Source organism: Gastrolobium bilobum, unplaced genomic scaffold, assembly GCF_033153095.1.
Source record: "Gastrolobium bilobum isolate Gb01-03AN ecotype WA unplaced genomic scaffold, APGP_CSIRO_Gbil_v1 utg4519, whole genome shotgun sequence".
Lineage (NCBI taxonomy): Eukaryota > Viridiplantae > Streptophyta > Magnoliopsida > Fabales > Fabaceae > Gastrolobium > Gastrolobium bilobum.
In genome coordinates this window covers 378,485-406,126 of record NW_026898712.1, presented here as the reverse complement: position 1 = coordinate 406,126, position 27,642 = coordinate 378,485, and the positions used below count along the sequence as shown (strand labels likewise).

The 27,642-nt window shown below is 32.4% G+C and overlaps 4 protein-coding genes across 7 annotated transcripts; 1 reads left to right on the top strand and 3 right to left on the bottom strand.

Annotated features, from left to right (window-relative positions):
• Positions 1-6,526: 6,526 nt before the first annotated feature.
• Positions 6,527-8,944, bottom strand: LOC133318602 (large ribosomal subunit protein uL1). Of its 2 annotated transcripts, XM_061520614.1 has the most exons (6): positions 8,926-8,944; positions 8,792-8,840; positions 8,371-8,590; positions 7,866-8,031; positions 7,325-7,530; positions 6,527-6,802 (listed from the first exon to the last, which is right to left on the bottom strand). In XM_061520614.1, exons 2-6 carry the CDS (start codon positions 8,794-8,796, stop codon positions 6,749-6,751), a joined length of 651 nt encoding a protein of 216 aa, XP_061376598.1. In that variant the 5' UTR covers positions 8,797-8,840; positions 8,926-8,944; the 3' UTR covers positions 6,527-6,748. The 2 variants fall into 2 exon arrangements, with proteins under 2 accessions (XP_061376598.1, XP_061376597.1); XM_061520613.1 differs by lacking the exon at positions 8,926-8,944 and having other exon boundaries at positions 8,792-8,925.
• A 2,297-nt stretch (positions 8,945-11,241) lies between these two features.
• LOC133318614 (protein trichome birefringence-like 28) lies at positions 11,242-14,275 on the bottom strand. 2 transcript variants are annotated; one of them, XM_061520637.1, is made up of 6 exons: positions 14,068-14,275; positions 13,643-13,830; positions 13,343-13,514; positions 12,658-12,857; positions 12,124-12,282; positions 11,242-11,711 (listed from the first exon to the last, which is right to left on the bottom strand). In XM_061520637.1, the coding sequence occupies exons 1-6, from the start codon at positions 14,242-14,244 to the stop codon at positions 11,360-11,362; spliced, it is 1,248 nt and encodes a 415-aa protein (XP_061376621.1). In that variant the 5' UTR covers positions 14,245-14,275; the 3' UTR covers positions 11,242-11,359. The 2 variants fall into 2 exon arrangements, with proteins under 2 accessions (XP_061376621.1, XP_061376620.1); XM_061520636.1 differs by having other exon boundaries at positions 13,643-14,275.
• A 1,645-nt stretch (positions 14,276-15,920) lies between these two features.
• Positions 15,921-18,286, bottom strand: LOC133318627 (N-(5'-phosphoribosyl)anthranilate isomerase 1, chloroplastic-like). Its single transcript, XM_061520650.1, has 5 exons — positions 18,145-18,286; positions 17,214-17,276; positions 16,660-17,024; positions 16,421-16,584; positions 15,921-16,319 (listed from the first exon to the last, which is right to left on the bottom strand). Exons 1-5 carry the CDS (start codon positions 18,152-18,154, stop codon positions 16,094-16,096), a joined length of 828 nt encoding a protein of 275 aa, XP_061376634.1. The 5' UTR covers positions 18,155-18,286; the 3' UTR covers positions 15,921-16,093.
• Positions 18,287-24,410: 6,124 nt separating this feature from the next.
• On the top strand, positions 24,411-26,771 carry LOC133318608 (jasmonate-induced oxygenase 1-like). 2 transcript variants are annotated; one of them, XM_061520625.1, is made up of 4 exons: positions 24,411-25,027; positions 25,127-25,239; positions 25,327-25,457; positions 26,448-26,771. In XM_061520625.1, the coding sequence occupies exons 1-4, from the start codon at positions 24,525-24,527 to the stop codon at positions 26,694-26,696; spliced, it is 996 nt and encodes a 331-aa protein (XP_061376609.1). In that variant the 5' UTR covers positions 24,411-24,524; the 3' UTR covers positions 26,697-26,771. The 2 variants fall into 2 exon arrangements, with proteins under 2 accessions (XP_061376609.1, XP_061376608.1); XM_061520624.1 differs by having other exon boundaries at positions 24,415-25,027; positions 25,127-25,457.
• Positions 26,772-27,642: the final 871 nt, after the last annotated feature.

The following is a 27,642-nucleotide window of genomic DNA, read 5'->3' as shown; positions in this document are numbered from 1 at the left end:
ATAAGATTGTGTTTGGTTCATGATAAAAAAAATTTAATCAGGTAAATGTAATTATTAGAAAAATGATAGGAAAGTAAATTTGGTAGGGAAGTTTAAAAACAATTGTTTGGTTGACCAAAATATTGCTGGAGAAATTAAGTTAAATTATATGAGTCCATGTTTGGTTGAAAGTGAAATATTGATGAAAAAATTGATATTAATGACCAAAATAACCTTTATTTAAATTTTGCCCAACGTTACAAAACACTGTCCCCATCGAGTGTCACAAAATTTGCACGGTAAGCTTTGGTCAAATCGCACATTATTGGACAGGGTAGTATTGTCACAAAATTACCCCCTTTTTGTCATTTCACTATGTTTCTCACAATACCACATTAATTTTGGTCAAATCGCACAATAACTTTGCTGCAATTTTACACGTCAAAGACAATGGCTAGGCAATCATGAAAAGTGGGAAAATTTTTGGTTCTCTTGAACCAAACGAAGCAAACAAGTAATCCCACTTATGGATTACTAGAAATCTTGATAGTTCTCCTGAACCAAACATCTCCTAAGAGTAAAATTGCCTCTATTTCGAAAGGAGATAAGATTAGTCTTGCCCATACTTTTTTCAGTAAAAGTGATTCAATATATTTTTTATTTTAATAAGAAGCTAGTTTTAAGAGTCGTATTTAAAAAAAAAAGATAATTAAAAAAAAAATGCGTTAAGATATCTCCAGTTTATCTAAAAAAAATTGGAGCATGATCATATGTTGAAGATTTCGTTGGCTATCCGCATAGGCAATGATCAAGGTAGAAATTGCATAGTAATTTAGGCTATTGTTCTCAAGATATTATTAAGCAGGTTAAGTGGTACCTTAGAATCTGTATGGATCTTCAATTTTTTAAGTTAGAAATTATTTACAAGTGAAAGCTAATTTATTTTTTAAAAAAAAGTTAAAAATTGTTTGTTGATTACTAGGGGTGCTAAACAAACCAGGGGCTTTTGGCTCGGCTCGTGAAGGGCTGAGCTTACATGTCTAAAATTGGTTGTTACCACCAGACTTGAACTTGTATAAAAGCTCGTTTAATAAAAAGGTATCAGGCTCCAATTTCAAAAGCTCGGCCTTAGAGACTCTTAGACTGGTCTAGTATATTATTTCTTATATTTTTTATACTACTTGTAATAGTCCTCTATTTATTCTCAATCCATTTCACCCCATTTTATTGGTTAAACAGATTTTTTGAATGATTTTGTTCTATATTATGCGGTTTGGATATATATTGAATTTATGAATATTTATGAAATTACTAGTGTTGTTGATTATATACTATGAAGCACTGACACTTCAAAATCCCTAACGTGTCGTGTCCGACACTTCCCGATACTCACCGACACTTCGACACTTCTCGACACTTCAATACTCGTTCCAAAGACTCAAAAAAGGTTCAAAGGTTACGTTGCGTACTTGCGTTGCATTTTGAGTTTTAACTATTAGATTCGTTGGATTATTATTACTATTTTATTCGAGTTTAATATAAATATTTGGGATATCTTATATTTATTTGCAAAATTGATGGATATTAGAAGTTTAGCTTTATTTTTTGTTAAATTATTGAATATTAAATATAATATACACTACACAAATTAAAAATATTATATAATATCAAAATGTGTTCTAACGTGCCGAAATTTAACATTTTTTAAAATTAACGTGTCAGAGTGTCGTATCGTGTCGTATCTTGTGTCCCGTATCGGTGTCGGTACAACATAGATTGTATATTCTGTTTGGATAATTTTTTGTTTTCTTATTTTTTTTAAATTGGCTAACAGGCTAAACCAGACTTTTATTTTTTGTAAATAAGTCAGGCCACACACCAATAATTATATTTATAACAGGTAACAGGCTTGGTCAGGCTGATATATTTAAATACAGGCTTAGCCTTTTAAGACCAAAGCTCGGCTTGGCTCGGCCCGTTAACACCCCTATTGATTACATAAAAATTTTAGTTTAAAAGTTACTTAAAAGGCTTTAATGTTTCTATAGTGAATGTAGATAAATTATCTACATTCATTTTTAAAACAACGTCGTTTTGGGTTAAAAAATTATAATAAAAAAGACTATTATAATTCTGAAATAAATTATAATTACAAAAATATATTGATTTCCGCCTCAAAGCGACATCGTTTTGGGCTCAATGTAGATAAGTTATCTACATTGACTGTAGAAAAAACGAACCCTACTTAAAAACATATATTTCAAAAAACTTTCTTTATCTCTACTGCTCTTCATTAAAAAAAATACACAATTCAAGAAAAGCTGATAAGAGTTTAAAAAAAAAATTCTATGTACTTTTGGCTTTTAGCTTTTTTTTTATTATAAAAAAGAGTTTTTTTTCATTATAAGAGCTTTTCTCAAAACCTATTTAGCTTTAAGCTTTTTAATGCTTGTTTAGATCATCTTATTTTTAGCATAAGTTAAGCCAAACAAGTTTTGAGAAAAACTCTGATAATGAAAAGTTCTTTTTTTATAATGAAGAAAAAAGTTAAAAATTTCTATGATAAGTTTTTTTTAAGCTCTTATAATTGTGTGTTTTTTTTGGAATGAAAAGCCATAAAGATAAAGAGAGAGAGAGATTTTTCTTGAAATATGTGTTTTTAAGCTAAATTTTTTAAATAATCACTAAATAGCTTTTAGTTTTTTTTAAATTTTTTTTTAACTTTAACTTAAAAATAAGTTACAATTTAAAAAAGAGACGATACAAATAACTGAGTGGTGACCAACTGACCATCTCATACATCTCAACGACATACCAATTTTCATATTTTCCCTTAATAGTATGAAGGATTTAATGGTCACGTACCTTTTTTTGCTATTTCTTTAAAAAAATTTCCCTTTTCTCGTGGATAATGTGTATGGTGCGATTCTTTTGAACAAAAACCAAAAAAAAAAAAAATATATACTCATAGAGAAAAATTCATTAGAAAAATCTTAAGACGTTATATTAGATTAAGATTCTATAGAATTTTAATGGATTATTTTTGGATAAAAAAATTCTTGATTATTCAATTAAAATTTTAAAGGTTTATAAAAAAGTCATGTGATATTCGATTAGGATTTTAAAAGATTGTTTTAAAGTTTGTCCAAATTCGATGTATTCAATTAAAATTTTAAACAAAGGAAAAATAATCTTGTGGTATTAAAAAATTTGATAATTTTAATGAATTTTTTATTAGTGTAGATTTTATGAAGATTTTTTAGTGAAAAATATAAATAATATATCTCTCTCTCAATCTCATCATAACTCCTGAAATTTCTTGAGATTTTTGTATTTAGTGTTTCACAATCTACCCTAACCTTTTATTAAAACTATACAAATGAATTGTTGTTAATTGGAATCAGAAAATTGTGGATTTTTTTTTTTATAAAAGTTGATACTGTATAATTAATAGATGAATTTTTTTATTAAATTGAGAACTTTTAGGGCTTTTGTTCTACGTGTCAAGATCTCTCTATTCATATATGATATATGTGCTTTTGTGGAATATTGAAGCAGAATTTGTATTATCAAATTTTAGGGTTCATCATAAAAAAAAAAAAAAACCTTGTTTAAAACATTATTTTAATTTTTCGATTTTTGTGTTTCTTATCACCACTTGAATAGTTATACACTTTTGGATTTTTTTAACATGCACCCGGTGCATGTTTTATTGGATGCTCCTTCACCAAAAAATGAAAATTTCTCTTCTATTTATGTCTTTATCTTAAACTTGAATTGGCACAATATCGCGAAGTGGCCCGGAACCGAAACCTATGAGACTTCTCAACAGCTTCCCTCCCAACTACTCTATTGTTGATCGAATTAACTATTCCGAGGAGCGGAACCCTATTTCCTGTGATTGGTGGATCCAATCATTTTGCCGCCGGGAGGTCCGCTGTCTGGTTGATTGTTTAAATTCCTTTCCAGTCCTTTTTTGTTTTCATTTTTAGACAAGTCCCACCAAGGTCGGGACCGCAAAAAATGAGCTCTACACTTTTGTGCCAGTACACAAAAATCAAAACAACTTCACATTTTATATTGAAAAGTTAGTTTTATATTACATCGGAGTTCAACGCTACCCATATTGAAAAGGTACCTATAGACTTACCAAAAAAAAGAAAGAAAAAGAAAAGATACCTATAGTGATTACTAAAAAACAAAGAAAGAAGAAAGGACTAATTTGGCTAATCAGAATGAATATTTTCTCATGTTTCTTCTAAGGCCGGCAAAATGGGCTGAGCCCGCCCCGCCTGCCAAATGGGGCGGGCTGGGTTGAGTCTTTCAACCCACCAGCCCGCCAAACCCGCCCCGCCAAACCCGCCAGCCCATATGGGTCAGCCCGCCAAGTCATTTTTTTTTTTTTTTTTTTAGGTTACCCAATTGTTATGTAGCTCCGTATCTTAGATTTCTCTGCTTGCAAGTGGCTTTTTTGAATTGTTGTGGACTGCTCATACAACACTTTGTTACTTGTTTTGTTATTCTATTTTATCCTGATATGATTTTATTTTTTTATTATTATTTTTGGATTGAAAGATGCATATTTATATGCAGATTATTAAACACTGATCTTCTTGGTTTCATAAGCACATTAGGATTGCCGGGGCGGGCCAGCCCATTTTGGGCGGGCTAGTGGCGGGCCGGGGCGGGCTGGCCCATATTGCCAGCCCTAGTTTCTTCTTTTGAAACGTTTTTTTTTTTTTTTATAATGTTGTTGCAAGCAATCTTCTCTGTCATGTCTTCATCTGTCGTTTTAGCACAACCAAATATTTCTTTGTTATTAACTCTAATTTTGAATGCTTGTTAAAAATTTATATGAATTTTTAAAATCTTATGAATTCATATTGTGCTTTTGAATTTTATAAATTCTATTAAAATTCTTTAAAATTTAATTTTATAAATTTTAATTATAATTTTTTTTTTAAAAAAAGTCTTTAAAGTCACTACAATTTTAGATAATCTTTTAAAATCTTTAAAAAAATTTAATCAAAATAATTTTTTAAAATCTTAATCTAATACATCTTTTTTATTCACGTATACTTACAACACATCACCGTACTTTTATACAATTTTAGCCATTTAATTATAACTTAATTCATTTTATTCTTTGCACACAGTAGGACAAGGGATATGATCTGAGTGCTTAAAAAAGACAGACACAATGGAACTTACTATGACAACATTATTTTATGGGTTGTATTTATTTTATGTTGTAAAAAATTAATTATCTTATGTTATAAAAATAAAATTACAAGTGAAATCCACGTGTAAGAGGAGAGAGAAAAAATAGATGTGAGACTCACCTTTACTTTGTGTATGTAAAAAACTTGTATATCTTATTAACATAAGATAAATATAACCCTTATTTTATATTTGTTAACCATAGGAAGTTAGGAGCTTTTGTCTAACCCCAAACAATCGTATCACTAAAATAAAGGAATCTTTACATTCATGATATCACTAACTGTCTTGCCTCAATATATAAATAAACGAAAATGGATCATCTCACGTGTAATTTAACATGATAATGTCATATGGGAGGATCTTAACCATTAATAATTAAATCAATAATTATAATTGTGTAACTTCCTATCCTTATATTTTTTCTCACTCATGTATAATTATGATTGTCCCACGTAACATGGTCATGCTAATTAGCATACAATAGAATCCACTCCCTAAATAAACATGGGGAAAAAACCTCTATTTATTTTGAAATACTAATTGCTTGAAACTTTTACTTATTAAAGTCAATATTCTCAATTATTAAAAAGTATAAGTACACTTAAAATCTTAAATAATTTCTTACTTTATTAATACTTTAATTTTATTTCATATGAATACATATTGACGAAAAAAATTGTAAAAAATGAATAATAAAACTTTTTCACAAATATCTTGAAACAGGTATCTTTTTTTTGGGTAAAGAAACAAGGTATCTTAAATGAAGCAAAGTTTAAGCTCCAGCCAAAATTACAATATAAAAGGAGCAAATATATTGTACCTTTTTTTTTTTTATAAAAGAAACTCTTTCGAAATTAATGGAATAAATATTGCCTAGTTATCAGCTATGTACAAAATTACCTTCTAATAATTTTTTTATAACAATAGTAAATGTCTAGCATTGATTGACATACGCTTAAATTATTTTTATAAAATTATTAATTTAACCATCATCTAACACGCTTTAAGTTTTGGATTGAGTTGGTAATCAAATATTCAAAAGCTCGATCCTCACATCCACATTATATTAATAAATAATTAAATATTAAAAAACTTCTTAACATAGATAGACAAATACACAATATCCACCCTTCAAGTTAATGAAAAAAAGAGGCATTAGAAAAACATAATATAAACCCATTAATACAACCATCACCTACTAAATTCAAGTTTTTATCTCTTAACAACATGAGAACAACTGACACTTCAACCCGATTTTAGCATTAGTTCAGCAAAATAACAGGCCATTGAACACACCAAAATGGATAAATGCAATTAAGAGCAGAAGCAGTAGGCAAGGAGTTATTATAGCAATTAGCAAGTAAAGACGGGTAGCCCGAAAATAGCACGCCTATATTGTCCAACGTTTAAAGAAGAAGATCACGGAACACTAATCATAAAAATCATCCAACAAAACTGTAACAAGAAGAAAATTCCTATCCAGCTATTAAGGTAATGTATTAAGCGCGATTACAAATTCACTGAACTGGAAAGAAAAAAAATTTCCTCAAAATACACGGTAAGATTTCCCCATGGTGCTCTTCAGATACAAGCATCTAACCTGAAACCAACAATAGTTTGCATTACATGATTGACAGGTTCAACCAGATTGAATATTCCAAGAACATGAAACAGCAGAAAACAATTCAACACGCAGCACTATTCGCAAATCAGGTCTTGCCAAGCATTCCCGAAGTTATCTGAGGCAACAAATTCAACAAAGAGATGCAAACTAAAACAGAATTTGCCAAACCGGTGATTTGAGGTCACATTATGTACAGTGATATACTAGGAATGGAAGTTGAGGGCATTATTGCTAGCTTATTGTCGAAAGCAGAAGGGCAGGGTAGGGGCCAAAGAAGCAGAGTATTATCTTACAAACCATTAAACCAGAAGGTAAAACCCAGGAGCTAAAAGCATGGATTCAACCGAGGCTCATCTAATATTGAAGACTATTCTTATACTAGATGAATCCTCAATTACACCAAATCTAAGAACATACAAGTATATAGCTTTAAAAAAAAGCACAGTAAAATAAAAGCTTTAATGATTTTACTATATGTCATGAGAGTGTATTACTCACATTTTGCCAGTTCTTTTTCAACAAACTGACAAGGAAGTTAACGCTCAGTTGCACATTTTGGAAGATTTGCTTTTCTTCCATGCTAACATTGCCCACTGCTACTCCCATGCAGAGCACCTTCTTTAGCTGAAATTTTACCATGGCCTTAGTCTCATTAACCTTTGACTCAAGAGATTCTTGGTGAGTGACAAGTGTAGGAAACTTCCCTGGAAAGTCATGCAAAATATCAAAATCAGCTAAAGCAATAATTGAAATGTGAAAGAAACAGACAATACAGAAATTCTTTCAAACAAAGCAATTCACTACAGGCAAGGGAAGCGGGTGGATAGTGCATCAACCAGAGGATACAAGAAGTCATTAAAGAGATTTTTATGCAGTTAGTACTTCAAAACAAAATATATATAGAACAAAAGTGGCCGGAGATTAATAAAAAGACTGCAATGCCTCATTTTAAATGATAAAAACAGAAACAAATCACCAAGTACAATAGGAATGTGCAAAAAGCTCAAAAGTCAAAATCCTAAAGAAAACCAAAACGTGCCTGCCTTGTTGAGACCAGGACCCAAAAGACGGGGAATCTGCTTTATGACTGCCTCAGAAGCTAAAAAGGCATGGTATTTTTTAGCCAGTTTTTTTACCAGCTTCTTATTTTTGTTGAGCTTTTTCAAAGCTTCAACATCCATGTAGTCCAATCCTATCTTCTCTGCCTGCAGATTAGAGAAACAAACATTAACACAACAAAATTGGCAACAACTGAATGATTATTATTTAAGAAAACTCTAAAGCACACACTATAAAATCACCACCATAAAACCTAAATGAATGACATTGCTCTCAAATACCGGGGCCATAAAATTACATACGCATTGTATCATTTCAAGAAAATGAAACATTACTAAGAATCATTAATTAAAAAAATTAACTAGCACACCACTAAATGGAATACAATAAAGCACCTAATTGAAGATTCAAATTTGCAACTCGGGTTCATTAAAGCACCTAATTGAAGATCCTATCCACAGAACAGTTTGAAAGCAGATAGATACCTCCTCAACGTGTTGAGCATCACCGAGCATGCAAATTTTCATTTTGGGGCGAGGGATGTGGGGCAACTTGACAGAGCCACTAAAACGCTTATCCTTCTGTGGATCATAGTTTTTCAGCCCAATCTGGAGTTCAATGGTTTCAACAAATTTACGATTTTTCTCCTTGGAATCAGCCATGATTCCTGAGATAGCTTCTCTTAGAGCATCACTCTGAAGCTTACTGCACAGTCAACAGACAAAAACAGATCAGAAACCCTAGATTTTCAAGCGCGTCATTGCACTGAACAATTTTGCTCAACATCAGAAACACCATACGAAATGCAACCAACACAAATCATCAATGAAAAATGATGAATAGCAAAACGCATAAACACGCTAAAATAAGAGAACAGAGGGACAAGTAGGAAACGAAAGTAAACACCTCATATTGGAAACTTAGGCTTTTTCGAATCAGCTGTGAAAAAATAATTCTGCACAAAACAAGAAAACAACAATGGTTACGAGCTGAGAAGGAAGACAAATCCAATAGCTGAAAGCTCTGATGAGAGAAGGTACCGCAGGAAAAAACCCTAACTAAGTTTAACGCGGCTGGTGAAGCGATGTAATGGAAAATAGAATGGGCCGGGCCTCACTTTAAGGATTAAACGGGCTTTGCAGTTCTATCTATATTATTTTTAAATTATTTTAATAATTAATAAAGGAAAAAGTATTTCTCCGATCACTGGAGATAAAGTTATACAGTGAGCTCAAAATGATGTCATTTTGGGATTATAAGATTAAAAAATTATAATGATAAAGACTAATATAACTTTGTAATATATTAGAATTACAAGAACACTTTGATTTCTGTCCCAAAACGATATTGTTTTTGGCTCACCGGAGATAACTTATCTCCATTGACCGGAAAAATTCTTTATCCATTAATGAAATATTTTTTTTTTTTTTAAATACAATCATAACACTACCTCATTCAATATTATTCTTTTATCACACATACCCTTCATATTAAGAACCAGTACATTATTGACCTAATATATGCTTTTTTAATAGAAATAAACTATGTGTTCGCTTTTTCTGCAGTTACTGCATATAAGTTATCTGCAGTAAGCCTAATACAACATCGCTTTAGGGCGAAAATCATGGTGTTTTTATAATTTTAATTTATTTCAGGGTTATTATAATCTTTATAATTATAATTATTTAATTTTTCAATCCCAAAACAACGTCATTTTGGGAGTAAATGCAGATAACTTATCTACAGTAACTGCAAAAATATTATTCTGATAAAATATTTTAATACTCTCTTTTCCTCTATAAGTTCTTACACTTTTTTTTTTTGTAAAATTTTATATAAATTTCGATGAGATTATTTGTTCCAAAAATTTCACAATCGCTAATAGGAACGCTAACCTTCCTATTAGCTTTTGGCACTTGGCAATGTCTTTTTTATATTATGAAATGTCTATAAAATTTATGTGTTAGATGTTGAGTTTTGCTCTTTCACTAAAGTTCAATTAGGGTTGGCAAAAACGAGTCAACCTGTCAGGTTGGCTCGTAACCCGTAAAAAATGAGTCAGATTAAGTTGGCAAAAATGAGCTGCCAATCCGACCCGAGCCAGCTTGAAAAAAATGAGCCAACCCGCGGGTTGAGTTTATTTTTTTATATAAAAAAATACAAAATATAATATACAAAAATGAACAAAACCCACACATGATGTCATCTTCCTTTTTCCTCTTCTAAACCTATGTCCCTAATCTTCTCACATCCCTGCTATTTTTATATTGTTAGGCTGTGTTGGCTCTGTTTGGTTCAACACTTGGTAGCAAGTAGTTCTGATTGTTTCTTGATGTTGGTGCAAATTTGTTGTGAAGAAAATTCAAAACTAGAATATTTTGTTTTTATTTCTTATCTTGTAACCCTTTGTTTAATTAAGCTGATGGAAGCCGCACAGCTGGTGCATTAATACTACAAGTTCATCTAAATAGGCTGAAAACGAGCCAACCCGCGAGCAATTTTCGAACCAACTCGCGAGCTATTTTTTCAAGCCAACCCACGAGCCATATTTTTTAGCCAACCCGCGAGCCAAACCTTGGGTTTTCTGGCTAGTTTTTTTTTTCGAGCCAACCCTAACCCAACTCGTTTTTTTCGGGTTGCATGCGGGTTGGGCCGGGTTGGGCCGTTTTGCCAACCCTAATTTCAATTGGACCTAATATGTAAAAAGAGCCAAAAAAAACTTAAGAGTCCAAACTTAGGGTTAGAGTTTCTTGTAACTTATATATATTTTACATTTATAGTCGTCACCCTCCAAGGGTCTTTACTTTATGGTTGAGATAAGATCATCTTCATGATAGTGAGAATGTCCACACACCAACCCTATTCTCCCTTGAGAGATAGTTTGGAAGATCTATAACTATAAAACGATGATGATTCGTTACATCCCAAACCGCAACGGTATAAACGCTTCCGCGCATCCAACTGCATAATTCTTTAAAAACAAACACTGTAACTACTGAAACAGATTCTAATTTTCTTTTTCTTTTTCTTACATGACAAAATCTTGTTGATTTATAATTCTGCCAATTCTTTTTTCGTGATATCCTAATATACATTTTTTGTTTACTTGAAACATAAATTAGAAAAACCTTTATACAAAAATATTGATGTGACTAAGTGCAATCACGTAAAATGTGTAATTACTTTATTTTCTCTTCAAAGATTCAGTGTACAATTGGCTTGATGAAGAAACATGAGGAAGAAATAAAAGGGTAAAAAGGCAATAATCCTAGGTCTCTCAATCTATAAGAAAAGAAAGCTAAAAGAAATGTCTCAAAGAACTTCACAGAGACAACACTAACAAAAGTTGAGGCATTGAAGGGGAAAAAAACAAATGTTTTGAAGTAAAAAGAGAAATAATAACAATTATGTGAAGAGGAAAATGAGGAAGAAAAAAAGGAGGGGGAATATGTGAAGATATCTATACATTGTAGGTCAAGATCGAGAAATGATCATAGTATAAAGAAACTCATTCCATGTATCAGGTAACCCAGGTAGACACCAATGAATACAATCTGCATAAGTAGCCGGGTCAGCTTGTTGCTCTGGACTTAACATCTTCCCTTGACGAATAGTATAAACAGAGGTATGTGCATCTTTTCTAAACTCTGACAAGGTGGTGATGTTAAGAAAGTTCACTGGAACCTTCATTGACTGTGTCACATTGTTGACAACAACAAAAAGCCTACGATCTGTGCCAACTTGTAATGGGGTGGACATGTTGTTGAGAACTGGGATGGTTTCCTTTGCACATTTTATACCATTGTGATTGTCCCAATCTTCACTCCTACAAATTCATATATGCATAAATTAAAAATGTTAAAATTCATAATCTATAAGTCCACTCTATAAAGATTGCAAACATAAAAGTATTGATAGGAGTAGTGGGTCACCAACCAAACTACCAAAGATCTCATGTTAAAACACCAACCATGTTATTAAATAGGATCACAGCAAGGATTTGTTAGTAGTTAAGCTCTTCATAAAAAGACAAATTTGATAACCCAATAGTATACCCCAAAAAGTGGGTAGGGGGGACAGCAAAGAAAACTAACCCATTAAAGGTGATGTAAAAGCATGAGCTAAAAATTAGACACTCATTGGTTTTTACAAAAGCAATGTTTGGTTGTTGACCCAAGAATTAATCACTTTTAAAAAAAAAAAGAATGAAAAAGCAGAAATTAAGAGTTTAGCATTACTTGATATGAAGAGGGGACATGCTCATGAAGAAAACTTTGGTGCGATTTGGATCAATGTTGTCATCCACCCATTGTGACCAAGTCTTGAGGACCATCCCATATGCTATAGGCCGAGGAACTTCATCATAATCCGTAGATCCTTCATCAAACGAACCTCGTCTTTTGCATGTCACCCCACAAACATAACAAACACAAATCAGTTTCATGAATTTGCTCGAAAAAATAAAGGAAAAACTTTAAAAAAATCTGTAACTTTTTTTATAATCATTTATCCCTTTCTAAAATTTTGAATCATTTATCCCCTGACTTAAAGTTTGTTTATCGTTTACCCTCCTAAGTGAGGGGGTAAGTGATAAAGAAACTTTAAGTCAAGGGATAAATGATAAAGAAATTTAAATAAGGATGTAAATGATTCAAAAATTTTATAAGGGGATAAATGATAATTAACAAAACTCATAGGAGAGTGAAATTTTCCCAAAAATAACATACTTAGAAAGAATATAGATTTGGAGTATAAAATGATGTCGTGCTTACAAAACTTTCATGTTTGAAGTATTCATCCACCATATGTAGGTGTTGAAGATTAGATAGTCCACGTTCTTCCAGTGCACTCCATGCTTTTCGATTGATTCAGGCATGATAATTCGGTTCAATATGCTGTGCATCGTTGGATCATCTGAATTTGACTCTACAAGGAATGGTGCCCAATAGAACTCTATTGTAGCATTATAATCCTGCAGACACACAACCAGCTAGCTAATCAATCATAACTATATTTACACCCATTTTTTTGACAACTTGTTCTTTTCTTATGCCACATAAATACATGACCATATACATTTCAATTTAGTGTGTAATATGGAACCGCAAAAAATTTATCCTATTATATAGGGTATTCCTTGTCCCTGGACACAGCTTGCCCCTCCTTAACTACCGGAAATTGTGACAATATTCCAAAGACAGAGCTCGCAGACAAAAGGCAAATTAGTATAAATAAGTGACTTGGTATTTAAATAAGCCAAATTGGTCATCAAATTAGTAGTGTCTAACACTGATTCTATCCAATAAATGTCATAATTAATGAAGAAGAATACATCATCACTTTATCAGTCTCATTATTTTGCTTGTGATTAATCATTATGTGGACAAGAATGGCCAGCCATATTTCCCCTACTTGAACACCAATAAAAAAAAAAAAAAAGAGAAGAAAAAGACAAACCTCAATTCTGAAGATAGAAAGAGAACCAATCTTGTTCAAGCTCTTTCTGCCATGAGGAATAACAGATTGGGCCAGACAAACCATTGATTCCCACTGGTTCCTATTCAAAGAGTCTCCAACAAACATAAGCCTCTTCCCTCTAAGCTTCTCAAGCAAAAGTCTCGGTTTGAACCTTAAATAAGTTAATACTAATTTAAATCAACAAGACCATTATTATTATTATCATTAAAGTAAAACAGAAAACTGAAGAACATTGAGAAAAGAAAAGAAAAAAAGTGAAAGAACAAAAGTGCTTATTACTTGGGCAAAGAACAATCTCTGGGTTGCCATCTCCAATTCTGATAGAGAGAATCACGTCTTCCATTCCTCATGCATGTCACTTGGGCAGTGAGGAACTTGCATTGGTCTTCTTTGTATAAAGGACGGGTCACGTTATCAAGAACCCACTGCCCTGTAAACAAGTCACACTCTTCTGGAGGCAAGACAACCTCTTCTACTTCTTCTTCTTGTTGTTGTTGTTGTTGTTGTTCTTCTTCTTCCTCTTTCTCCTTTGCTACAATGGACTTCAAATCAATCGGTTCTTGGGTTCCTTCAGAATCCTCATCCTGGTTTTTCTCAAGTTGAGCACTTGAATTCTTGGTAACCGTTACCGTGACAGTTTCATTCTTGTTATCCCTTTGAACAGAATCGTCTGTTTCCAATTTCCCTTCTTGGATTTCTTGAGCTTTGGGCCTTGAGAATGGGAACTCAGCTATTGACTTAACGTCCTCGTTGTACATGAAGACCCCAAAGAGGAACATGGAGAAGACCACCACAAAAATGGAGATGCTGTTGTTCTTTCTGCCTTTCATTACAACAGTTTCTGAGTTGAAAAGATGGTTCTTACGGCGAAGAGGCTGCATGTGTGTGTGAGACAGAGAGAGAAAGAGTGAATAACAGAAGGCCCTTGTCTGAGCCTGTGCAAGGACTTGGGAGAAAGAGAAATATAAAGAAATAAATGAACCACATTGGGATAAAGAAACTTTTTTTTTTTTTTGAATAATTTAGTGTTAGGCTGTGTTTGTTTAATTGGGGTTTGGTGAAATGGTGTTGTCTTTGAAGAAACTGGGACAGAAGAGAGAATTGGTGAAGGAGAGTTGGTCATTCTCACATTATCCAGTTCTTTGTTTCTGTATTATTAATTCCTATAATCCATTTGCAACTGCTTTCAACATCTCTCACTCACTCTTTTTCAGGACAATACTTGAGAGAGAGGGATGCTGAGGAGTGATCTTAAAGCCTTAAAGAGTTGGTCCTAGTCTAAGTCAGTTGAAAGGGTGCACTTTGTGATGGAGTTCAGGTTCTTTGTTAGACAGAATGTTGTTGTCTACCAGTCTCAGATTGCAAGGCTATGTTTTGATCATTGATGGTCAGAGACTTTTTTTTTTTTTTGGGGGGGGGGGGGGGGGGGGGGGAGGGGGTGTTGTTGTTGACCTTACCTAATTAAGGGCAAGGTATTATAAACAGGGAGCTTAATTAAGTAATGGACTTTGCATAAATTAGATCAGCTTAGCCATCATATAAAAATACACCTCAATATGTTAACATTTGTGATATGTGATATGCAGATGCTTGATCACCATTGTTTTTATTCCCTTATATAATGCCTCCTATTTCCACCTTTATGTGCATGATTGCAAAAAGCTTTTTAATTTTTACCTTCATTGAGAGGACACATAACATTTTAATTAGGTCTACTTCTATCTCGGTGGATCCCATTCAGAAACCCTGATTTGCTCAACCTCACCTACTCATCATGGTTGTGGATATTTCATCTTTTTAGTTGGTGCAACCATATAAGCTTCTTTTCCGTTTTTGAAGGTTGGAGATGAAGCTCCTTTCGAGACTATTGGATTATCACTCTTTAGCCATTCAACTAGTTGTGTTTGACATAACTAGAACCAAGCCTAAATAACAATTATTGTTAAGGCTAATTAATTGGTAATACATTTTTAAACCAACTCTCAAATTATTAGTATCTTTATGAAGGAGAAAAGTAAGAGCTAAGGAATCCTTTGTGATTTTTTAAGGGTATTGAGTACACCAGCCTCTTGTTTATTGTTATGTACTTGCCAACTTCACTTCCATTGGTTGTTGGTTTGATGGTGGGGACGTGGCTTTTTTTCCAAGTTAAGGCAATATGGATGAATAGCTACAAAAAGTGGTAAGTTTTAAAAGAAATATATATATATATATATATATATATATATATATATATATATATATATATATATATATAGGAGCTCGTTTTATTTTCAAAGGCAAACTACAAAGAGCATCAACGTCGGGTTCTCTCCCCAAATCTCCCCCCTCATCTTCATTATCATTTTTCAACCTCTTTTCACCATCTGATCAATTTTCGGATGTACACATCATAATAGAGCTAAGAGGCAACTTCACTGTGTAAAAGCCAAACATAGCCGATCCCAAAAGTAGGATTAACGACCCCCCCTAGATAAATATATGGAAAATGATAACCCAATTTTGTTTAATAGAAATATAAACAATGAAAGATTGTGGATCAGGTAATGCAATGGGATGAGCCACAACTCGTGTCTCATGTCCACCAGTTTTTGTTTTCAAATTCAGCTTTGTTGGTTTAAGTTTGATGTAGATCTCAATTTTTGGTACAAGAAAAGAAAACTGTAACAAGACATTATGTGGTTAATTACAACATTTCCTTTCTCGAGGTTCATAATAATTTAAGGTGAATCAATACTGAACAGAATGCACTGCATTCATGAAGGAAGCTATTCTTGATTGATCCTTCTGGATGCCATCTGATGCACAAATGCCACTACTGACATCCACCCCTTCAGGTTTGAGAGTAGATAGAGCCTCAGAAACATTCTCAGGATTGATCCCTCCTGCTAAGAGCCAACCATACTTGCTTCTGATTTTTGGTAGTTTAAACTGGGCCCAATTGAATGCTTTGCCACTGCAAAGACGTCTCATGTGTTCTAAGATATTACTGTGCAGAAAAAAGAGATAATCTAACAAGCAGATGGGCATTAAGCTATATAAGAAGCATGCCTTTACCTGCCACCCTTTGCACTATCTACAAGAAGCCAATCAACTAGAGAACATTCTTCATCAGAAATTGTGTTTAAAAGGCTCCCATCCCCATTTGCATGTAGAACATATATTACATGATTTTCCTGAATTAAAGATGGAAAAGCTACCCGAGAACCATATCCATGGAGCTGCATTGTCCAAATATTACGAGATCAAGCATTTAATTGTCATGGAACATACATAAACGTCAGGCAAAAATATACCTGCACATATTCAAGGTTCGATGCATCAGAAGCTCTTAATATTGTGTCTGCATCATCATCCACAAATACTCCCACAGGCTCTGCTCCATAATCTCTTGCAACTTTTGATATCTCCTTTGCAACAGAATGTGAAACAGAACGTTTTGAGTTTGGCCACATAATCATTCCAATAAAATTTGCACCAGCTTCGGCTGCCATAGCAGCATCTTTAGCTGATGTAATGCCACACATCTTAACCAAAGGTTTACTCTTTTCGAGTTCCTTTGACGAGCATGAATCATCTCCCAACTCAGTAAGTTTGCAGGAAACTTTATACTTCAGAGAGAACCTTGCATTAGAAGGTTGCAGCTTCCCTCCTCTCAAACCTACAGACATCATATGTTAAAACATTTAAATAATGGCTCATGTATGAATTATGACCTAGTCCCCTTGCATATTCAATGAAAACTAAGACATGAAATCTAGTCTACATGAGGAGCCAGTTTGGTTCCAGCAAACTTGAGACATATACCAAAAGAAAGACAATATCCTCAGTTAACAAAGAATCAGACTACCTGGAACTGGCCTTTTGTGGAAATGTGCGACTCTAAGTTGCGAGTAACTCCCAGTGGTTGAACCTATACAAAAAGAACAACGTATATTGCCGGGTCAGAGGAATAAAAAAGTTCATGCAGAGTTAGATATAAGTACATGGAAAATTTATTGTCACTGACAATACCTTGAAAATGCAAGATAGTTACATGCATTCAAGATACATTTGAAAAATATGTAGAACTAGACCAGCCATGACATAATTGTCAAAAAACTGAGCCGTTATTAAGAACGACGTTTGAGACTACAAAACTCTTTTTCTATGACTGCAATATAAAAAATAATTTGAATATGAGTTTATGACAGGCGCTATGATATTTAAGGAGAACTACGCCGCTATAAAGTATAAACAGCAATTTCCTCTGATAAAACCTGAATAACATTGGGGGTATGCAATTCCTAAAAATTCTAGTGACTATCAATGGCGGAAGGGAGGGTCAATCAGAAGAACTAATGTTTTGTTATCTCCAGAGAAACCAGTCAAATAATCTGCAGGAACAAAACCTTATGCAATGTATGCAGTACCTCCTGTATAAATGAATTGTTAAAACAAGACTCTACAAGTTTGCAAATTTCAGCAGCACAATAAACTACTGTTTTAGGATCTTTTATGAAACTAACAGAACAAAGAGATTGATTGGGTAATGCTTCCCCAGCAGGGCCAATGCAGAATTACTGTTAATTCTTGATAAATAGCTTGATTTATCAAAATGCATATTACAAAACTGGAAGATGGACAAAAGAAAAACAATAAAAGAATAAAAAAAATAAAAAAAGAATAGTGAAAATCACAAAATCATGTCAGCTAGGAATTTCATCAAACAACTAGGTTGCATAAGTACCAGGTAACAAACCCTGAAATAAGAGTAAAATGAAAAAGGTAAAAGGAGAAACCTGAAAGCATAGTGAAACTTTGGAACTGATAGAACCGTCGTTATTGCTTTCCGGTGAGAAAGAGAAGTAAGGTAGCCAGTGAAGGAAAGCACAACAGAGAACAAAGAAGCGCAGGCAGAAACTGCTAAACGGCTGTGCGTTTTGTTATCTTTTTTTTTTTTTAATCTTGTTGTTTATGCTGAAAACTTTTATTGTGACTTCAATCAAATAATTTTATGGGTTTGGTGTTTGTCATTTTAAATGATATAAGTTATGTCATTTTAGGAGAGAGATAGACACAAAAAAACGGAAATCATGGGAGAGAGAAAGTGAGTGATTTTTTTTTTATTTAAAATTTAAATTTTCTGTGTCTGTATCTCATAACTTTCTATCATTTAAAATGACAAACACTTTTTCTTAATTTTATATAAATAATACGTAAAGCTCATAAAAGAAACAATTACTCGTAAAACTGTTTATTTAAATATACTTAGATTAGTAGTACCACATTATAATTTGAAATATAGTAATATATAATAAATAATTAATACCTAAAAAATATGATTAGTTTAATAATTAATTTAATCATGCTCTAGTTTTTTGAATAAAAAAAATACTTCTTAAAACTAAATTTATGTCCTATTAAAATTTAAATAAATATTCATTATAAAAACTTCAAAATAAAGCAAATAAATTAAATTAATTTTCCATGTATCGTGCATCGTCCTTTGAAAATATGACAGATATATAATTTTTGAATTTAGTGTTTGGCAATTTTTTTTGATAAATTAATGTTTATCATTTTAAATGACATAATTTTAAGTCATTTTTAATAAAATTATATTATTTTGATATGCTTTGTCATTTTCTCTTATTTATAAAATTTGAAATAAAAAGAAAAGAGAATATAAAAACTTATCAAAATGACATAATTTTGTGTCATTTAAAATAATAAATATTTTTCTCATAATTTTTTTTTCTTTTTCTGTCCTTATCAAAGTGCACCTTAAAAAATTTCCAAAAGCCCATGATGGCAAGAGAGTGGTGCTGAAGCTATTGGCGGTGCGAAGTACGGCTAAGTGAGATGATGTTTATCTTTATATGTTATCATGAAGTTAAAAAAAGAAAAAACATTATAGAAAATAATTAATTTTATGTGAAAAATATTTCCGCAGTCACCCGATATAAAGTTATTTTTAGTGAGCTCAAAATGACGTCGTTTTGGGGTTATAAAATTAAAATTTTTTAATGATAAAGACTAATATAACCTTGCAATATATTATAATTACAAAAACACATTGATTTCTGCCACAAAACAACTTCGTTTAGAGCTCACTGAAAATAACTTATTTTCATTCACTGGAGAACTCTTTTATCCTTAATTTATACCTATATAAAATTTAATATGATATTTTCTAAATTTTACATAAAATATAATTTTCATTATCAAGCCAGATATCAATAATTCATTACGAGGGCGTTTGATAGGGGAATTTTTTTTTTTATCAGTAAAATGCAATTAATAGAAATATGATGGGAAGTGAGTTTGATAAGAAAGTTAAAAAAAAATTGTTTGATTAACCAAAATATTACGGGAAAAGTGATATTATTGCACAATATTTTTGGTCATCTTTCTTCCATAAACCGGTTATCTTCGAATACCATATTGGAAATGGTATTGTTGCACAATATTTTTGATCCCAATTTCCTCATAATTGTCTAAAGCTGGGCAAATCAATTTGCTGGCAAATTTTTTGAATATCTTCTACCAAACAAGAACAATATAAAATACCAATCTCAAATGCATGAATATCTTAAAAAAAAAACCCTACTAAACACTACCTATATCTTTTTGGTTTTAGGGGACCACGTTACAACCCAAACATTCTCGTAGGTTGTAAGTAGTGGTAATGCCGTAATGGCCAATTGCTACTTGGAGAGATTTGTTTTAGTGTTACCGCTGTACATGGTCCCTATCCAAAATAGTAAAGATCAAGGAAGTGGGAGGAAATTTAAAAAAAAAGTGAAGAATTGGAAAAAGCACGTTTTTTCAAAAGAAGAAAAGTGACCACTCAAAAATATTGGCCCCGGGTCACTTTAAAAAATCCCCTCCTTGGAAGCCCCAAAAAGATTCAGCAGAACTTCTTGCAAGGGATAATCCGTCTACCAAGAGAAAGCTTTTGCTGGAAGCACCGAATACTGAGTGCAATCGATTAATGGGAAGAGCATATATTAGCTTACATGATTTTTTGAGAAATAAAAAAAAAATATATAACTTTAATATTATAATTATGTAATATCATTAGTACATGATTATAATAATATTTTTGCATAATAATATTTTTGCACCTAATATTCAGTGTTTTTATCGCATTAAAAGTTTTTTCGTCTACCAAATTCACATGTTCCAAATAATAACGGGATCCTAAATCGAAAGTCTTTTTTACCCTTTTAATATGAATTTTATAATTATTTATCAATTTAAACTTTGAGAAAATATTTTCTCCTATTAATGACTCATGACATAAATAGGGTCTACTAAATAGTAGAGAAAAAAATATTCAAAGTAGGATCCACCTATACCACAAGTCATTAGTAGGAGAAAAAAATGGCTCTTTGACCCATTTGAAAATTTTACCCCTTTAATTTTTTAATTTGATATTCGATTTACGATATTTACCAATGAGGTCGTTGAGTGTAGGGATGGCAATTTGGGTTGACCCGCCCCGATCCGCCACCAACCCGCCAAAAACGGGGCGGGGCGGGTTGACCCGCCAAAAAATATGGGTTGTAAAAATGAACCCACCCCGTTTTATAGTGGGTTGACGGGTCAACCCACCAATTTAAAAAAATTTAATTAAAATTCAAAAATAAATTATATTTTATGAATTTTTTTAATATTATTTTATTTTATTTCACACTTCTCTATATTTTTTTTAGTCTCAATCTTAAATGTATACTAATATTTGTCAAACATTCTTTAGGAATTTATAAATAGATAACATTTGTTATAAATAAAATTGTTATTCTTTATTTTTTCTAGAAAGTACTAAGATAAAAAAAATTGAATATCACAAAAATTTAAGTATTAATGAAATACTACCTAATTGTAAAAAATTAAAAAAAATAATAATAAAATTTAAAACCCGGCGAGTCAACATGCCCCGCGGCGGGTTGAACCCGTTTTGACCCACTTCTAGGCGGGGCGGGTTGAGATGGGTTGGTGGGTTGAAAATCTCAACCCAACCCGCCCCGTTTTGGCGGGTTGACCCGCCGGGCTCAACCCATATTGTCACCCCTAAGTTGAGTGACGCGAGGGCGACCAGCGACACTGAGTGCAGCAAACCACCCCCCGCATCACTCACACATTCATTTTTTTTCTCAATTGAGTGACGCCCACTTCTTTGAGGAACTCATAGGATTGTGCCAAGTGGCACAATCTCGTTAGTTCCGTTACCGTAAAATTTCGGAAGACAATGACTCGGGTATCAAAATCAAATAATTTTTTTTTATTTCACATAACTTTTCGAGATCTACGCAATGACACCTCATTTGACATATTTTATTTCTCACAAACATAGTTCAAATTTATAAAAATGTAGAACTATTGTTGCAAATTTGAACTATATTAATGGAAGATAAAATATGTCAAATGAGGTGTCATTGCGTAGATCTCGAAAAGTTATGTGAAATCAAAAAAAATATCATTTAATTTGGATATCCGAGTCAAAAGTTATTGTCTTCCAAAATTTTAGAGTAACAGGACTAATGAGATTGTGCCACGTGGGGAGAGAGAGACATCACTCAATTGAAAAAAAAAAGAAAAAAGAATGTGTGAGTGACGCGGAGGGTGGTTCGCGAATCGCGACATTCAGTGCAACTGGATCCCCTTGCGTCACTCAACAACTCCCATTAATAAATACCATGAATCAAATACCAAATTGGTATATTAAAACCTCAAAAAATCCCTAGTTCAAAGAGCCAGAAAAAAAAAAATCTTAGGAGAAAATGAATGACGTTAAACATTTTGACAAACTATTTATCTATTTATTTGAAGATGCTTAGGATGCCCTTCTTTTCACATTAATTGGTAAATATTTTAATCGATAAATATTTTTTGAAATTTGCCTTGGAAGGATAAAAAGCCAATTCGAACATATATAGCAATTATATTTGAGCACCTAAATTTATACACCTATTATTTTTGAAGAAAAATTCAAATAAATATCACTTCTCCCTTCTTCTCTATCTCTTGCTTATCGAAATTTATAGATGTAAGATGTGTTTGGTACAAGGATATTTGAAAGATTAGTGATACATCTTCTCTACTAAATGTAAATTGTCATGTGTGGTAGAAGTAAACAAACCCAGTTCTCGAATATCCTTAAATTACCAGTAATATCGTATACAAAGAAAATTTATTGTTATGATTATCAAAAATAATATGGTAATCATGATTCCAACACAAAGGGAAAGGAGATCAACAATTTTTGAGACAAAAACAATAATCTTTACCCAATATTCCCGATAATATTTTGACGAACCAAACACTTTTTTTGTAACATTCGGGGTAAACTCAACTTCTATTGTTTTTTCAATAATCAAAATTCCCAGATATTAAAAAAAAATTCTTGTACTAAACACACCGAGGAATGTGTAAGATATTATATCCATCTTGTTAAAATGGTATCTTAAGTACAAACACTAGATTTCTAGTTTTTTAGTTGGGAAATAGTTGTCTTATGTCACATAAGACAACTATCTTATATTGCACTTTCATGGAATTTTGTGCCCATTTTTTTTTCTTTTTTTATTTTTTTTAAATTATGAGCCCACAACTTTATTTCACTCACATAAAATAACTATCTCATGTGACATAAGATTAATAACTCCCTTTTTAGTTTTAGTAAACTTTATGTTCTTTTTGTCAAGTTGTAATTAGTTCTATGTAAATCTAATGTGTGGGTGAAACTATGCTTTCCTCACAGTTTTATTTATCATGGCACAGTGGCTTGTCTTGTGATTGTGGGATGCGACAAGATTGATTCATAATTCTAACTAATGCTCTCAAGCAAAATTATTGAACAAGTCACTAGTTTATTAATTTTAAAACCTTAACTTAATTCAAAAAAAAAGTTTGGATAATAAATCTAAAACAACGTGCAAAAAGTAAAATAAAAAAACAATTAAAAAGAGCATAGTCTATGCATGCACCTATTATAAAATTGCACACTGCCATTCTGCCCCCACCAAATATTTTGGCACAACTTAAATCCAAGCCTGTAACTTTTTGTACTAAGAAATAAAGGCGACAAGCTTGATGTCTATTTTATTTTATTTCTTTAACGAAACTTGGTGCCGACAATGATTATTGCCTTCATAAATTTTATAGAAGGAAGCAAAACTTGAATTTTTAAGAACTTTTGAATATATAATTATAATTAAAAAAATTAATAATTGATTATTTGATTTTCTTTGTTTTACTCATATAATAAAATTACAGGGTGGTGGCCTGGACCCCAGAAGTAAACTATCGCTTGTTCGTGAGATGTTCAGATTAATTGGACCCCAAATCATGCATAATTGATGTTCAGATTAATGTGCAGCTTATCATTAGTCCCACTTCAAAAGGAAAGTAAATGCGTTTATCTTTAAAGAATACCAATTAATTAACTAATTGAAGATTAAACCCGGATTCCCCCACATACTTGACATAGTCAGCATATATATCACTTTGACCATAACCATAAGTGATTATTGAATTTATTTTAAGCTAAATAATTGTTTAATTATCATACTTAAAAAATATCTTAAATATGCATTTATTTTCTGTCAACTTCATCAAAGACATCACAACCTACTCCGCCTATAAGTCTACAAACACCTTATGCAAAAATAAATCCCACTAAATTGTTTCGTGTCTCTATCTATATTGGAATTCACTAGCATAGCATTTATACCTTTTTAAAACCCCACAAATTTCACGTTTTGTTCATGCCCTTTTCAGTTCCCATGCCATAATCTCCATTTAACTTGCACCACATCTCAATCTCATCCCAAAACACATCCATCTTTTTCTCCTTTTTAAATTTTTCTTCTGGCTTAAACCCAACTCTTTGTCTTTGACACAAACACAACTGGCCCTATTGTTTGAATAAAATCAATGAACATGTTTCATAGTTTACTTTTTTTCCTTTTTAATAAACCACGTGTATTCTTTACATAAGACAATCCTGTTCGAACTGAAAACATCCACGTTATAGTAGGACTAACTCACATGGAATTGTTTGCATTCCCACCACACCAAGTGTATCATAGTTTACTATTTATTGATACATGAAGTGTGTATCTCCTACCTTGTAAAAAGCAAGCCCACCAATCAACTAGAAGCAGTAGCAACAATGTCCAATAACCAACCAGAATGGCCTGAACCAATAATCAGGGTTCAATCTTTGTCCAAAAGTTGCAAAGATTCAATCCCTGAAAGGTATATCAAGCCCTCTACTGATAGGCCATCAATAAGCTCTTCTTCTTGTGATGATGTTGATGCCAATATCCCAATCATAGACCTCGGAGGTCTATATGGTGACCAAGATACCCAAGCCTCAATCCTTAAGCAAATCTCAGACGCTTGCAATGAGTGGGGTTTCTTCCAAATCATAAACCATGGTGTTAGCCCTGATTTGATGGACAAGGCTAGGGAAACATGGCGTCAATTTTTTCACTTGCCTATGGAGGTGAAGCAGCAATATGCAAACTCACCAAAAACTTATGAAGGGTATGGTAGCAGGCTTGGAGTTGAGAAAGGTGCTATTCTTGATTGGAGTGATTATTACTATCTTCACTACCTTCCCTTATCACTTAAGGACTACAACAAATGGCCAGCTATGCCTCCTTCTTGCAGGTAATAATATATAGACACAATTAATAAACAAACATCATGAAGAATTTTTCATTTAATTAGTTTATATATAAATAGTATATATATATTGGTTTTGTGTAGGGAAGTGTTTGATGAGTATGGGAGAGAGTTGGTGAAGCTTGGTGGGAGGTTGATGAAGGTTCTTTCAATAAACCTTGGATTGGAAGAGGGGTTTCTTCAAAAAGCTTTTGGGGGTGAGGATATTGGGTCGTGTCTAAGAGTGAATTTTTATCCAAAGTGTCCAAGGCCAGAGCTGACACTGGGTTTGTCATCACACTCAGACCCAGGAGGTATGACTATGTTGCTTCCAGATAACCAAGTACCTGGTCTTCAAGTCCGAAAATGTGATAATTGGATTACTGTGAAGCCTGCTCGCCATGCCTTCATTGTCAATATTGGTGATCAAATTCAGGTAATTAATCTCTCTGTCTCTCTCTCTCACACACACAATTATCCATATAGAGGGAATGCTTGGCCATGATTCATGACACATGGATCTTTCCACGTGGAGGGAAGACATGTGAAGTGCTATTATTGTTTTTATTTTTATTGGTCATTCATTTCGGTGGATAAGTGGCCTTCATAGTGTTTAACATTAAAGATATTTCTTTAAGGGTTCATTTTGGTTTTTTAACACTAAAAGTAGTATGGTATTTAAAAATAAAAATAAAATATCATTTCAATATTGAAAGTTAAGCGCATATACATAAAGTAGATGAACATTTGGCCGAAGGGTTAAGGATGAAGTCATAGGTTTCTTGGCATGACATTATTGAATGAATCATTTTATACTAGCTATTAGCTAAATTGTGACTCTGAAATTCCCTTGTTATAACCTCATCATGTGCAACTAGAACAAATTCTACCAATCATTGCAATACCACTTTGCATCATCTTTCACAATGTTAACAGAGCACCTTGTGATAACGAGACCCAATAGTGCGTCTTAGCTAAAAAATTAATTCAACTCAAAAGTTTTTGTTGTTGGTGAAGACTTTTTTAATAATTTATATTATTTTCTAACGTACTACTCACGTTAGAGTTTTTTAGGCTTGAAATTTTGGTTTATCTTGTGCTTATTTAATTTCATAAATGAGGAGCGATGAGGATTGAATTTATAACATTATAATCACTGAAGTTCTTATATTATGTAAAGAAGCAATTCAACTTAAAATTTTAAGCTGTTAGATGATAGATTTTTTAATAGTTTATATTATTCTCTAACACCTTATGTACACGATCCTCCTACTTTAGAAACAAGGGAAAGGACTAAGGGTTGCTAGCAAAACTGTATAGTGTAGGTTTTTAATATGAACGTATATATCTTTTGCAGCTTTAATTTTAACATGAGTATCACAAAACTGTATTGGTTAATTTGATTTTTTTTTTTTTGTTTGATTAGGTTCTAAGCAATGCAATCTACAAGAGTGTGGAGCACAGAGTGATAGTAAATTCAGATAAAGAAAGAGTTTCCCTGGCCTTCTTCTACAACCCCAAAAGTGATATACCCATAGAACCAATAAAAGAGTTGGTAACACCGTGCAGGCCAGCACTCTACCCGACAATGACCTTCGATGAATACAGGCTCTTCATTAGAATGAGAGGACCTCGTGGCAAATCTCAAGTTGAATCTTTAAAATCTCCAAGATGATAAATGTTCAAGGGCATTCATTGCTTACATTGCAATAACTCCATTTCGAACAGTATCTATCGTTGATATATATAGTTAAATTGGATATATATATATATATATATATATATATATATATATATATATATATATATAGGTAGGATCCTTTGATACCGGTGTCAAATTCGAAATTTGACATCTCATCTGAGAGCTGTTAGATCAAAAAAGATCAACGACTCTAATTTGTAAGCATGTGACACCATTGATCTTTTTTTATCTAACGACTCTCAGATGAGGTGTCAAACTTCAAATTTGACACCGGTGTCAAAAGATCCTGCCTCTATATGTATATACATAGTTAGATATGAAATTGATTAGAAATTACTGTTTAATTGTGTTCTTTTTTTTCTTTAAATTGTTTTGTAAAATAATTATGAAAATAGGTGTTTTTGTATGTTTTTTGTTTTGTTTTGTTTTGAAAGTTAAAAATCAAAACACAAAATAAAAACAACTATTACAAATTTTTAATTTTTTTTTAATTTTTAATTTTTTTTAATAAAAAATTGTTTTTAGAAACTTTCCAAAAAAAAAAAAAAAAAAGTTGTTTACTTCTTTGGCTTGTAATGGCTAAATTTGGAGGGACCAAAAAAGATTCTTCCTAGGTGAGTGAATATTATACAGATTTTGTTTTGTCCCCATTTCCCAACCGACAATTGTGGTGACAATTAAGTACAAAAGATAGGGGGTTGAAGGTTGATCTTTTGTATCATCATATCTACCGTATTTAATATGACAAATAACTTAACAAAGGCCCGTGTCAAATTCATTCTCTGTACTACTAAAATAATTACGAATTCCACTCTTTTTCTTTGCCCCTTGTTTGTTTCTGTTCATGAAAAAGATGTTTCCATTTATTTATGGAAAAAAAAAGTATCCTTTTAGGAAACGTTTGATGGATGGTATTTTT